We start from the raw sequence: 13,988 nt of genomic DNA on the forward strand, positions 1-13,988 counted from the left end.
TTCTCATATTCGTCACCAAGAAAAATGGTCACATCATAAGAATTACCTTCAGGTTAGAAGTCCGAAGCTTACTCCCTCGGGGACTATAGTTCCCGATGACTCTGTTAGCTCAGATAGGTAGAGAGTCAAGTTTTTCGGATCGGACTGGCTATAATACAGAAACAAATGCATCCATATGTAATAAATATCACAGAAGATCACATGTATGAATTAATGAAGAAACATAAATGACTATCACAAATGTAATACACAAAAGTAAATAACATTCATAAAACGTAAACATATATTTATCTAACTTTGCGTATTACGGCTGTGATATTCATGTTCAGCTGGCCGTAATGGATCCACTAGACAGCATGCCTGACTACTGATCTGATGATCACAGGTATAAACTGAATCGAAGGCAGTAGGAGTGCCTGTTGCAGGCTACTCGTTCCACAGGTCCACGATCACCCGCAGAGATGCTAAAAAGTCTCAAGTGGACAATGTTAATCCGCAGACTGACTGATGTTGCATCTCTCATCACGAAGCTTGCCTCACAATGTAAAGCCTAAGTGTAATTCATCCCACCAGTGAATGCAACATTTTGTTACATTCTCAGCAACACTGAGAGTAACTCTGCATCAATAAAATACATTTGTACTGCAGCCTACCATGTGGATACAACAGTGGTGTCAAGTCCATCACAGACAGGAGTGGAGCAGAAGCATCAAACACATCCGTCCGCATCGGGTCTTCAAATGTAGGTGTGTCCACGCGCTGGGGGCCTCTGCACTTGCAGTGGTGCTGTCTTCTGGCCACTGTGCAACCAGTTGAGATGGCATCAACGGAAGGGAGATAGAAGGTGGAAGGCTCAGGCCCGTCTGGCTTGCCCTGCTTGGCCAGTGGAGCCAAGATTGAGTCCTTGCAAACATGTACGTAGCAGGTTAAGTATGCAAAAAAAATCTGCCTCCTCAGGATGGTCTAATAAAATAAAAATCATCAAGCAATGTTATGAAGTGTGCGTGTCGGGACTGCTGTCTGCGTTTCTTTGTGCTCGAAACCTTGACCTGTGAATTCTGGCGTTCACCGTAACGTGCAGCTAAGACGTCATACGTATATTTAACTGCAATCCCATGAATAAGCAACATTTTCAGCAGGCATTAATAGGAAGTTGTCCCGGTGTTTCTCTATTGCTAATGCTCGCATAACAATTAGCAAACCAACAATGGCTCGACTACTATTTGGATGACGCGTGCTTCTTATCGTCATCTGCTGCTTTTCAAGTCCCACGGCACTACATATTACATGAACAGTTTCCACTACTTAAGTCAACCGTCGCCAACGCACCATCGGGAGTTGGAGCAGGCACAAACAGCGATATGTTACTCAACGCCCTTCTTGTTATACAGGTCAGTACTATACGCTGCCTTCCTTAAAACCTCGTTGGTTCTTGTACCTGCCTACTCCTCCCCGATCGCGAAACGATTACAAGTCTCCAAATAAGAATGTAAATGTTCAGCGCTTGCTTTTTCTCACCGTTTTGTGATACAATGTGAAATGTGCGTTTTCGATTTTCTGTTGTTATCGTTTGTAGCCTCTGTTAAGACTGGCAATTATGATCGATGTATTGGTGCTTTCTTGTTTTTGCTATTGATTCTGTCTGGTGATATTGAGATGAACCCCGGCCCAGGTGATCATGATCGCATGGATAAGATACAGTCGGTAATAGAGTCATTGACTTCATCTATTACAAAATACCAGAAAGAAAACTCTGTCAGACTTCGTGATACAGCCAGGGGCCTAACTGAACTGACCGACAGGGTAGCTAATATTGAATCTGACATGAAAAAAGTGTCCCAGTTTCAGACTGATCTTGACGCCCTAAAAGAGCAGGTGAATAGTGTCCAATTACACATACCAGGAATTGAGAGAGAACTGAGGAATTACGTCGTTAAGGGTTGATGATTTGGAGAATCGTATGCGAAGAAATAATCTCATCTTCAGGGGCATTCCTGAGCTTTCTAATGAAACCTGGGCTGATACTGAAAAGATTGTAAATGTTAGCAAATATCTTGATGTATCACTTGGAGAGATTGAACGGGCCCATAGGCTTGGTCGCAAACGAGATGCACGGCATCACAGGCCAATTATTGTCAAGCTTGTGAACTTTAAGCAAAAAGATTTAATTCTAAGGAGTGCTGAAAGACGTTCGTGAAGTAAATGTTTATATACACGAAGATCTTTCATCACGAGTAAGAACACATCGCAAATGTCTGTGGGAGTTCGGGAAACAGTTTCGAGAGGCCGGGAAGCGTGTCCAACTTTCATTTGACAAACTAAGAGTCGACAATCTGACATATGTCTTCGATGAAAATATGAGGAAAGTTGTAGAAGATAAACGTAGTTCTTCCCGTCTCACCAGTGCAGAGGTAAATGCTCCCCCCCCCCCCGCAAATACTGGCATATGACGAAATCAGACCTCGTATGCTTCTCGTTCTCCTTTTGTGGTGCTTGTTATTAACTTTAGTAGTTTTATGTCTGTTCAAGACTCAGTTTATGAGTTAACAGAAATGTGTAATGCCAGCGTTATCCTAGGCACCGAAACATGGCTTACAAGTGATATAGATGATTGTCATCTTTCCATATGTTCAACTTTTACTATATTCATAGGAAAGATAGACTGGGGAAACGGGGTGGTGCTGTAATAATCGCTGTTCACAAACGGCTAAATTCATTTTCTATTGATATCGAGACTGACTTTGAAGTACTGTTTGTAAAGATTGACGGTGGTTCGTCCAGTTTTATTGCCGGAGTATGTTATCGGCCACCAGATGCTGCAGCAGATTTTAATGACAAGCTTCATGCCTGTATTTCTACGATCTGTGCAAAATATCCAAATAAAATGCTGATGTTAGGCGGTGACTTCAATTACCCTGGTATAAACTGGAGTTTAGTTGAGGTGGCCCATGACAGTCGGAATAGAGCGGAGTTAGTTGGATATCTTGATATTTGCAGCGAATTTCTGTTACAGCAGGTAATCATTTGTCCCACGCGTGGAAGTGCTGTCTTAGATCTGTTGTTAACTAACAGACCTGAACGTGTCCCGCAGGTTGATTATCTTGACGAGATCAGTGATCATAAGGCGGTTTCGATCTCAATGGACATTAATTATGTGTAACAGAGTAAAACGGCTAAACGTATTTTTGATTATAAAAATGCGGACTTGTCTGGCATTCAGTCGTTTATGCAAAACTATGCTTCAGAGTTTTCATCTTCATGGCGTGACCGATCTGTAAATTCAAATCGGTTGTCATTTAAAAATGCGATCTTATGCTGCGCGGACATGTATGTCCCTTGTATCATAATCAATGATCGCTATAATTGTCCTTGGTACAGTTGCTGAGACGCTTGTCAAGAAAAAAGGAGCAGACTTTACCGGCGGGCCCGAAATAGTAACGCACATGATGCGTGGGAACGTTATCATTTTCTCGCTTCAGAGTATAAACAGAAATTAAAAATCTCAAAAAAGAAATTCTACAGGGATGACCTGTCGGAAATGCTACGAAACAACCCTAAAAGATTTTGGAACACAGTTAGGTGCCAAGCTGGGCAAAATGTAAATAGACCCTTGTTCCACGATACTGGGGAAGTTATGTCCGACAAGGAGTGCTCTGTTGCCTTGAATAATTATTTTTCCTGTGTGTTTGTTCAAGAATCGGACATTCTCCCACGTGTACTGATGTTCGATGATGAAAATGTTACACATGTGAATGACTGCGGACCAGTTGTCTTTACAGCTGAGGGCATCTCTAAAGTAATAGATTTCTTGCCACTATCTAGTTCTCCTGGTTGTGACCACATTTCTTCTAAGTTATTAAGAATTACTAAAAACTCGTCGTCAAACATGCTCCAGATAATATTTCAACAATCACTGGATAATGTAGAATTGCCCTCAGACTGGAAGCATGCTATTGTTACTCCTATTCCGAAAACTGAGAAACCCACTGACATCTCTCAATATAAGCCCATTTCGTTAACGTGTATTTGTTGCAAAGTTATGGAGCATATTATATGCTCACATGTCAGAAAGTTCTTAGACATAAATGAAATTCTGTTTAGAAATCAACACGGGTTTAGAAAATATCGTTCATGTGAATCACAGTTGTTCAAGTTCGTCACTGATGTCTTTGAATGTATGAATAACGGGAAACAAGTTGATGCAGTTTTTATCGATTTTAAAAAAGCGTTCGGCAGAGTCCCGCATAAACGACTTCTAAGTAAGATGAGACATCAGGGCATCGACAAAAATATCACAGAGTGGTTTTCATGTTTTCTAACTGATAGAACACAATGTGTTAAATGGAATGGCACACTATCCCCCGTCTCGAAGGTTTTGGCAGGTGTCCCACAGGGATCTGTCGTGGGCCCACTTTTGTTTCCCATTTATGTCAGTGACATTCATTTAAACATTCATAGTACTGTGCGGATTTATGCTGACGATATAGTATTGTATCGGCAAATCACTTGTTTAGACGATTCTGTTATTCTTCAAAATTACTTGCTTTCTTTGTGCGTTTGGTGCAACAGATGGCAAATGGAGATAAATGTATCTACAACTAAGTGTATGAGTCCTACAAGGTCGAAAAGAATCATAACAAGTGTTTATACCGTTGAGGGTATACAGCTAGATCGGGTTACTGTGTATAAATACTTAAATGTGCATATATGTAATGATCTTTCTTGGAAATATCATATTGAACAGACTTGATGTGTCGCCTTGAGGACGCTTGGCTTTTTGCGTTCCACACTATATCTTGCATCTTCCGAAGTCAAATTTTTGGCATATACCTCATTTGTACGATCAAAATTAGAGTACCCCTCGTCGATTAGGAGCCCATGGCAAAATTATCTCGTTCAAAAGTTGGAATCTGTGCAATCGAAGGCGGTCCGCTTTATATTTAATAAATACGATCGCGAATCCAGTATAACAGAGTTTAAACGACAAAAAGAAATTCCCCTGCTAGAAAATAGGAGAAAGATTCACCGTCTACAAATAATTTACAATCTTTACGATAAAAATTCTGATTATCTTTCTGCGGCACCGCCCTATTCTGAGCGTACACGCCATCCCCATACATTGTTTGTTCCCCTATTACGGACGGAGTATCCTAAAAACTCGCCTCTGTTGTCATGTGTACGGGATTGGAACATGCTTCCGTCTGACGTTTTCCAAGGCGGCGGACAAACACGATTCGTTAACATGTGCGATTAGCTGTATCTCTTTTAATGCATTTACGCATGTGCGTACAAATAAGTATGTTGTGTTATTTCTCGAAATAGGTTGTAAGTATGAAATAATGCTTGTTTTTGTTCTCTTATTCCCCTTTGTTACTGTGTTACTGTGCAATTGCCCTCTTTTGGTGTAACCCTCCCGCCTTATTTAATGCCTTACGGCCCTTAAGGTAATAAAACGAAACGAACCGAAACGAAACTGCACCCCTGAAACAGTTCTGCAGCGTAGTATCCTTATTATTTCCTTTGCTGGATCACATTTGACATGTACGAAAGCTATACACCCACCTTTTTTCTGGAAAGGTTGTGGGCACAGCGTCAGTCTTCGTCCACAGAACGTGCAGAACAGACACGATGCGCATGTATTGGTCGTTGCAGGCCATGGTCTCTGCTGGTGACCGCTGCTTCCCACTTTCGTTTTGTATAGCTGTCTCTCGGCTGGGGATTTGTCACTTCTGGGTTCCCCTTGAACGTGCTCATACATACAGGAAAGCAACAACGCATTCCACGAGACATTGTCGCATCAAAACTCACACTCACAAGCGAATGTCGACATACAAACACTTCGCACAAGGAATACTGCGTAGCGAACGCGAAACAGACTTGAAGGCAGGCTCTGAGAATGAGACGACAAACAATCGTCTGCAACGTGCCGAGTACGTGTCATATGCTTTCCAAGTGTCTTTTCCAAGCGCACACCCTGTCGGCGTACTTCAATCACGTCATTCCATGAGCGTCTCCGTTTTCTTTTACAAATTCCACAGACATTTCCTTATCGTGCGTTATTTCCAACATGCTCTCTTGCTCTGAATTCATCCAAGAAATTGAGGACCCCTTTATATCTGTCGCTTCCGCACAAGCCATTGACTACCGTTGTAACGTCACCCTCTGCGTTATTTTCGTCTTTAATCTCCTGAGCAAGAAAACGAGCTGCGAAAAAATCGGCAAATGTTCTGTCCTCAAACACAGGAATTCCATTGTCGTGTCCCTCTAAAAACCCGTGCTTAAGGGAACCCTTAACTAGAGGTTTCATTACCTCTCCACCAGGTTCCAGCTTCTGACGATCCTTTCGTTTTAGCAACTTGTCTTGCAATTCTTTGTCAAAAACGGCCGACATGGCGAGAAGGCCGTGGGTCTCGTAGAAAGACGACCTCGCTCGGTCCTCTTCATATCGTACATCAACGCGCCTTCTGCTTACACCTGTTCCTGTCAGGTTGTTTTGATAAATTGTCAACTTCATTTCAACGATCTTCTCATAGATCTCTAACCTGGTGGAGTTTTTTGGGACAACTGCTATCACTTCAATCAGCATCGGGTTTGACGTGATTGGAGATTCCTCCTGCGAAGAAAACCTTCTTAAGTAACTTTGTGCGAGTGCGTCCGGGTCCTCATCATCGATTTGACGATGATCTCGTTTCCAACACATTTTCAGAAATTGCACTTGCTCATCATCTTTGAGACCAAGCATTTCAAAAGGTATGGTGTGAAACTTCTCTTGCATTTCGGACTTGGAGCAATTCCGACCAAACAAAAATATTTTCCAAATCCTGGTTTTTCGCAAGGCAGCTACCAATTTTGCCAAGTCTTTACGGCGTTGGTCGTCTACCTCGTCAAGAGCGTCGAAGATGACGGCAACCTTGACTGGCGACGAAAGGGAGATACTTCTGTTGAGAAGTTTGAACCCGAAGCTGTCCTCGTCTAAGCCGCATAACTTAGCAAGCGTCATACCTCCCACAGTGCTGCAATCCACAGAATCAATCTCAGGATTTCGCAGGTCTACTTGGAGCACATATGTCATTTGATCTAGAGCTTTTATATCCTTTGCCATGCGCAATGACATGACACTTTTCCCCATTCCTGAAGCGCCGCAAATGGCCACGACCTTATCAGGAATGACATGAATCAACGCTTTCGTGTCACAGATCTCGCATTCGCCAGAAACCACTTTCACGAGAGGTCCAAGGGGTCCATTAGATCTGACCCAGTAGTATTGTGAGAGTCCTGAATCGTACCGAAGAAGGTGGACTGTCTTGCCACTGTAGAAAGACGATTGCGCAAGTGCATCGTAATCGTCCATGCTGTCCAGCAGTACACATCCCTCGAAACGTTGCACTTTGCTGTGGTGGCACGCATGGCACCCTGGAAGACGCAAAGCATCGATGGCTTCGGAACAGGAACCCGCGATGGCAAATGCCTCGTTCGTCAGAGTACGTAACGCGACACTCAAGTCCACCTGAGTGACTCGTTCGCACGTGCGCTCAAGGTAGTAACTATCTATGCGTTTGTCAAGCGTCTTTAGTTTGGGTCCCACATCAACTCTTATACCTCGACGCAAGTTTATAAACGTGTCGTAGCCCATTTCCTCATCTAGGTCTATGTGTCTTCCATCTGTACATGATTTCATTACTTTAGCAACTGATAGTTCGCACACCTCTTGAAACTGAATAGAACATGACTCGAACACATACGCTTTGCATTGATCTGTTACATCGGCAAGCCCACAGTCGGGCACAGCAAGGTCCCGTGCCTTATCTCCGAAAAGATCCTTAATCGCTTTTACAAACTTATCTTGCTCTGAGTTTTGGGTCAACACAATCACCTTAGTGGCTCTAAATTCAGTCAAGTCACGTAACACATCTTTCATCGCAATTAGGATTTTCTCTTCAGGGTAATCTTTGCTGTTCGACGAAATGACCACATAGTGGCACTTGTTTTCCTTCAGCGCTAGTTGAAGCTTATCGTCCCATTGCATAAGGTCGAGGAATACATACGACCGTCCCTTCAACCTAACAGCGTCGTTAATCTTCACTTCAAGGAGGGTCAACCCTTGAGCCGTAAGAACGAGACATGGGTAATCTTCTAAATCGTACGGCGTCTTAAACTGTATTCCGAGGCTCTCTGTCTTCTTAGCTTTACCAAGCTCTCGATTTTGTTCACGTATTTCATCATTATCTTTGTCGGGACTATTTTGCGTGATGAACTTTTTCATGTCCTCAAGAACATACTTCTCAAAAAATTCGAGTAGTTCCGGAACTTGTTTTTGCAGAAGCACTTTTCCTTCTCCTGTTGGCATGTGCGCCTCGTGAGTGTCGTGCTTTCCGTAATGCATCAAAGCGAGCATATGCGGAACTCGCACGATAAGTTCCTTTGGGTTATCAAGTGCCTCTGCTATTTTATCGTGAAGCGTAATCTTGCTACGCTTGATGTTATCAAGAATGCCTAGGTACGAAGGGCTGAGGACAGGGTCATCTTGCTTATACGGCAGTCCATTATTGTTGTACACCATGTGCAGGGCATGATGACAAAATTCATGGGCCATTGTTCCTAGAAGGTCATTGTCCCCCCGATTTGCACCAAGATAGATTCTTCGCTCTCGATATTTAGTAAGGCCCTGCTTGGATTTGTGTTTGTTCCCTAGCAAGCGGTCCAATGTTTCGCTACCGAAGTCGAATATTACTTCTAACTTGGGGTCCGTAGCAACAACTTCAAGAATAGTGTCAATCATCGGGATCTTGTACAGTTTTTCATACAGTTCTTTAACTTTGCCAAACATGTCATTGTTTGCAGAAACGTTGCTTATACTTAAGAGTCGTACAGGAATATCGCATTTGTAGCAAAACTGATGGAAATTGTAATGATACTCGCGTTCCTCCATGTCATTGAGCTCCTCGAAGAGTTCTTCCTTTTCTTTCGCCTTGTTAAGTTTGCAGTTACGGAACATTAGCAGGGCATATATTTTAAGTTCTTTCTTCTCTCGCGCATTACACAAAGCTGATCTGCCAGTGTCCGGATGCAACCACTGTTTGAAATCTCTGTTCTCGTTCAGATATTTTTCAACCTCATCGAAGTCGCCTTTGTCGATGGCGTCATGCATCGCTTTCCGGGTTGGTGCAGTCTCCTGGGACCTCTCCTTGCTGCTGTTGCTACTATCAGGCCATATGTCAGCCATCGTTCTTTCCAGGCCTAGTGGGCCCTGCATGTGTATGACAGAAGGTGTAAATAAATTGGTGTACATAAATCGGTGCATCTCTGTAAGATAAATCGGTGAGTCAGTGCTATTCGTCTAGCAAAATGGATAGCCCTTTCATCAGATGTGAGATGTGGACTTTCTGGTACAGTGCGCACAAAGCGCTAGACACAGCATTTAATCTATCCACCGTTCAGCGATTTTTTTAAATATCAAGACGTTCCCCAGACGACCGCCGTCCTCGGCGAGGTCACCATTTCGCCGTCACGAGATAGACCGCCACCCCCTTTATTGAAAAATCCTACAAACTTTCTTACAAGATTAGAGCTTTCTTTTAGGAATTCTCACAGACGATGTGGATACCCACAGACATTCTTACAGAGAACATATTTTCTCACACAAAATCCTTTAAATGAACTTCTCATGGAGCATCTTAAGAGAAATTTCAAGGATGAGTTTTGTGAGGAAAGATGCAGAGCTCTGTAACATCGCCTCACGGCTCCTAAGATAACTTCACAATTTCTCTCAAGAGCTGTAAGAGAACTCTTTCTCATAGAATTTCTCACAGTGGATGCTCAGGCACGAGGGCGTGCGAGGGTGAGGGATCCTCACCTCACCGTCACCTCACGATATTTGAGGGGAGATGAGATGAGGGCCAATTTTTCTGGTGATGTTTGAGGTGAGGTGAGGAAAATCTTGAAAAAAAATGGCGGTGAGATGAGATAAGAATTTTTTTTTAATTTGAGGTGAGGCGAGGAAAATTATCCGTTTTTTAGGTGAGGTGAGGAAAAAAATTTTGAGGTGAGGCGAGGTGATAAAAACTTCATGAACGCATACTTTATTAAAACTTTTTCCGTGCGTACACGGGATATCTTTCCTTCTTTTCGCATCTTCTGTCTCTCATCCGGGCGGGCAATGTCCTCCTCTCCTGCCGGTGATTTGACGCCCGACTTTGAGCGTCGTTCCGCAACTAAAACTTAATTTTCGTGCAACTTTTACAGGTATAACGATCGTTCCACGAAGCGTTTTCTGTGATTGATTAGGCCCGCCAAATCTGCCAGCAAAAAAAGAAAAAAGAAAACGTTACATTGATTAAGCAATTTCACGAGTTCATTGGCAGTCACTCAAAGCCAACGCGACTTTAATGATGAATCCCTGTTCCCTTCTTCAATCCATATGAACGTCACACACATAACTTTAAAAGACTGAGGTGAGGTGAGGAAAAGTCTCGGAAACTCATTTGAGATAAGGCGAGGTGAGGAATTTTTCAGTTTTTTAGGTGACGAAAATTTCGAAAGAAATTTTTGAGGTACGGTGAGGTCAGGAAAAATTTTCGAAAATTTTTTAGGTGAGGTGAGGAAACTTTTTCTCCCGGAGAATTGAAGTGAGGGCGAGTCTCGTGAGGACAAACGCCCACCTCTGTTTACAAGAGCTTTTGCGGCAGGAAGGCAAGTTGGACCGGAAACAAGGACCTAGGTGTGCTCTTTTTCGTTGTTGTTCACCGTTCGACCGTTACCAGTTTGGTGCCCCCATGAATTTAACCCTCATGTGTGTTGATGATAAATGGATATATTTTGAAAGGCACGCACTCATGAATGGTCAATAAAGTGATTTGTCGCTGCTGTCTACTGTTTTGTGAGTGTTCTTGCGGGTACTCATGTACCGCAGACATGATGGGCTTTTTTGACTGTACACAGTTAATATACAGAGTGTTCAAAATTAAGCTTTCACAAGTGCTACGCAAACACAGCGATGACAGGAAACCGGATGATACCTTTACGCTATTTGTGTAAGAAACAGGTGCTGCTAATTATGTAGCACCTGTATCTTACTCAAGGAACAGAAAAATAGCACCAGTTTTTCTTCTGTTCACCTATTTATAAAGTGCCAGTGAAAGCTTAATTTTGAACACCCTGTCGAATTCATGCATACAATATGTATACAGCCAGTTTCGAAATTGGAGCTAACATGTATACTGTTTCTAAACCATATGCTTTCGAGTTTGTATACGTTCTGGTTGCCTAATTTGTAACGACTCCCGCGCCCGTTTCGTAGAAGAGCTATATAAAAACTAGGAGGGAGCTGTCTGCATTTTTTTATCTACCTTTAACCCAGCCTACCCAGGATTATGTATACAGTCCCGTATACATCCCTGAATTTTTTTTTTCTTAAGGCGTATCAATGTTTATGTACAATGAAAGCTGTACGCCCATTTATTCATTGTTTCATGGCTGTACAACTCCGCTTCTGCTGAAGATACGGTTCATAGACACTGAAAGTATGAGAAAACAACTGCAAAGTCTGTGTCTGATCTACACTAGGAAAATACATACAAGAGATACGATATGAGATATAGGAGCACCACCCAGTGAGCGTCATCCAAAGATGTCATTTATTCATTTGACTGATTTATTTGTCAAAAATGTTTATTATTTGGCATCAATTATTACTTGAAAAAGGGTCGGAGACTAGGGATGAAAGACATGTATGACATGCTTTGTCTGCTACTACCCGTATTCACCAACTTCCTTATACCATTGGTTTAGTGACGTCGGGTTTAAATCGGCCACGTGACATTTTCGTTCGCCAATCCTGGATCACCACCCCCATGCCTTACCACCTGTTGCTGCGAAGCCTATGGCACATAGCGAGCTGCCAGCACTGTTCATGCGAATTCCGCCAGAGCCTGCCAGAAGTAGCGGTGACTGGTAAGCCTAATCCTCGGTTAACGAATAATTGTTCATCAACTCTGGGGGAACTCTTGATTGATACAGTTACTAGAAGCGCACAGGAGACGGATTTTATCGCAATAGGACGAAAATTTTGCCTCAAATATTCTATTTCGGTCATCCACCCAAGCTACATAAACCGGTGGTTTAGTATACCCATGCATTTGAATGGGACGTACTTTAAATTAGGGGAGGGGCTAGTTTAACGTCGGCCTAACTACGTTACAACTGTGAACGTGTGTGTTGAAAAAACTATCGTAGAGTGGTTGCGGTAGGTGATGTCGCACTAATTCGAAGTCTTAGTGTTGAAAAATTAAGCGGAACCGTTGGTTAGTAAAGAAAGCGGCGTAACCGTGGGCAAGGAATGCTGCAGTTGTTTTTAGAAGGCGCTATTGCGAACTCTTGCATGGAAAACGTAAAGAAACACCGTCAAAGCGTGGTCAAAGAGAGTGACATCGACATGTGCCACTGGACAAAATCCAGATACCAATCCAATGACCGAGAGAGCGTGCGGATGGACGAACGTGAATGTGCATCTTCAAAACAAGTATAAGTAGCGCTGGCGCTTATTATGAGTGTCATCTCCTGTGTTACACACTGAAGGCACCTGAAGTTTTGCTTTCCCAGATTATAAAAATACCGGAGCACAAGCGAACGGGGTCCCCATTTTCCCTGGATTCACATGCAAGAATAGATGAAAATGAGATGTGTGTTTTACGTATTTCAGCATACCACAGCTGCTGCCACTACTATTACTGCTACATTAGAAAACATTAAAAAAGGCAGCTGCTTACTTTAATTTGTCGGCTATTAACACTGCATCAGCTTCTGTACAGCAGCTTCTGCAAACGACACTACACAGCAATGTGCCAAAGAAAGCTACAAACCTTTTGGATGCATCATTGCTTTTGGAGGTTAACAATTACAGGTACACAGCCACGACCAGTGATGGGCAAAGTACCTCAAAATTATACTTAAAGTAAAGTACCAAGTACCTGGCATCATTAGTACTTCAAGTACAGTACAAAGTACCCAATTCCAAATGTACTTCAAGTACAGTACAAAGTACCCAATTCCAAATGTACTTCAAGTAAAGTACAAAGTACCCAATTCCAAATGTACTTCAAGTACAGTAGAAAGTACCCAATTCCAAATGTACTTCAAGTAAAGTACAAAGTACTAGGCAAAGTACTTCAAGTACTCATCAAGTACATTGCCAATTTAATTTGTATCACTTTGCACTTCACTGTTCAGTATCCGTGTCTTGCCTTTTTGTCAAAACTTTAGCGAGTATTCTTGACAAATGCTCTGAAGCCATAAAGTCCTAGGTTAAGTGCTAACCCGTGAATATGAACTTCATCAGATGTCATAATTTGCAGTAACGTGTAGAGAGGTAATCAGTCAGCTGTCAGCTGTGCTGTGATTATGCAAAATAGTATTATGTTCTGACTGATCCAAGATCACCCGCCTAGTGTGTTGTTCCGGTAGTAATCTTCTGCTATAACAGGCTAGGAAATTTCAAGGGAAAAAAGTACAAGCAAACATAGATTATATATTTCTGGGCATTCCTTGATGCTTTTTGATATACAACACGCTCAAAAAAAGAATATGAAGAAAGTAAAATAGGATGAAACACGATGTAAGCCTTCATTTTTATACGACTGTGATCTGCAGTAATGTAATGCATGTGACCAATTAAAAAACGTAAAATGTAAAAATGAAAGCATGTGTGTCTTTCAGAGTGTTCATCATGTAATGCAATCACACATATAATGTGATATAAAATGATAATTAATTGCCAATGAATGAAACAATATAAAAAAGCATAGAACCCTCCACTGGAAGAACTGAAATGACAATGGACCAAGTCATTGTGCTGCTGGTTACAGTGTCCATTCCATTCGTTTTACATAATCATAGAAGCGTTGATACTTTTTCAAATTTTCAAGCCTCTCAACAATAGATTTGCTTCAAGAAATATGCTCTTCAAAAGCACAAAAATCATTTTTGGTAAAATG

General features: G+C 42.2%; 1 protein-coding gene across 2 annotated transcripts in view; it reads right to left on the reverse strand.

Annotated features, from left to right (window-relative positions):
• Positions 1 to 912: 912 nt before the first annotated feature.
• LOC135366590 (uncharacterized) overlaps positions 913 to 13,988 on the reverse strand; it is a 48,766-nt gene continuing 35,690 nt past the window's right edge. The window contains exons 3-4 of one of the 2 annotated variants that reach the window (XM_064599364.1): positions 5,563 to 9,247; positions 913 to 2,024 (exon numbers count right to left, since the gene is read on the reverse strand). In XM_064599364.1, the coding sequence (XP_064455434.1) occupies positions 6,047 to 9,223 (3,177 nt within the window). In that variant the 5' untranslated portion in view covers positions 9,224 to 9,247 and the 3' untranslated portion in view covers positions 913 to 2,024; positions 5,563 to 6,046. Of the gene's footprint in view, positions 2,025 to 5,562; positions 9,248 to 13,988 lie in introns of those variants that run through there. The other variant, XM_064599365.1, reaches the window with a different exon arrangement.

Source organism: Ornithodoros turicata, chromosome 8, assembly GCF_037126465.1.
Source record: "Ornithodoros turicata isolate Travis chromosome 8, ASM3712646v1, whole genome shotgun sequence".
Classification (NCBI taxonomy): domain Eukaryota; kingdom Metazoa; phylum Arthropoda; class Arachnida; order Ixodida; family Argasidae; genus Ornithodoros; species Ornithodoros turicata.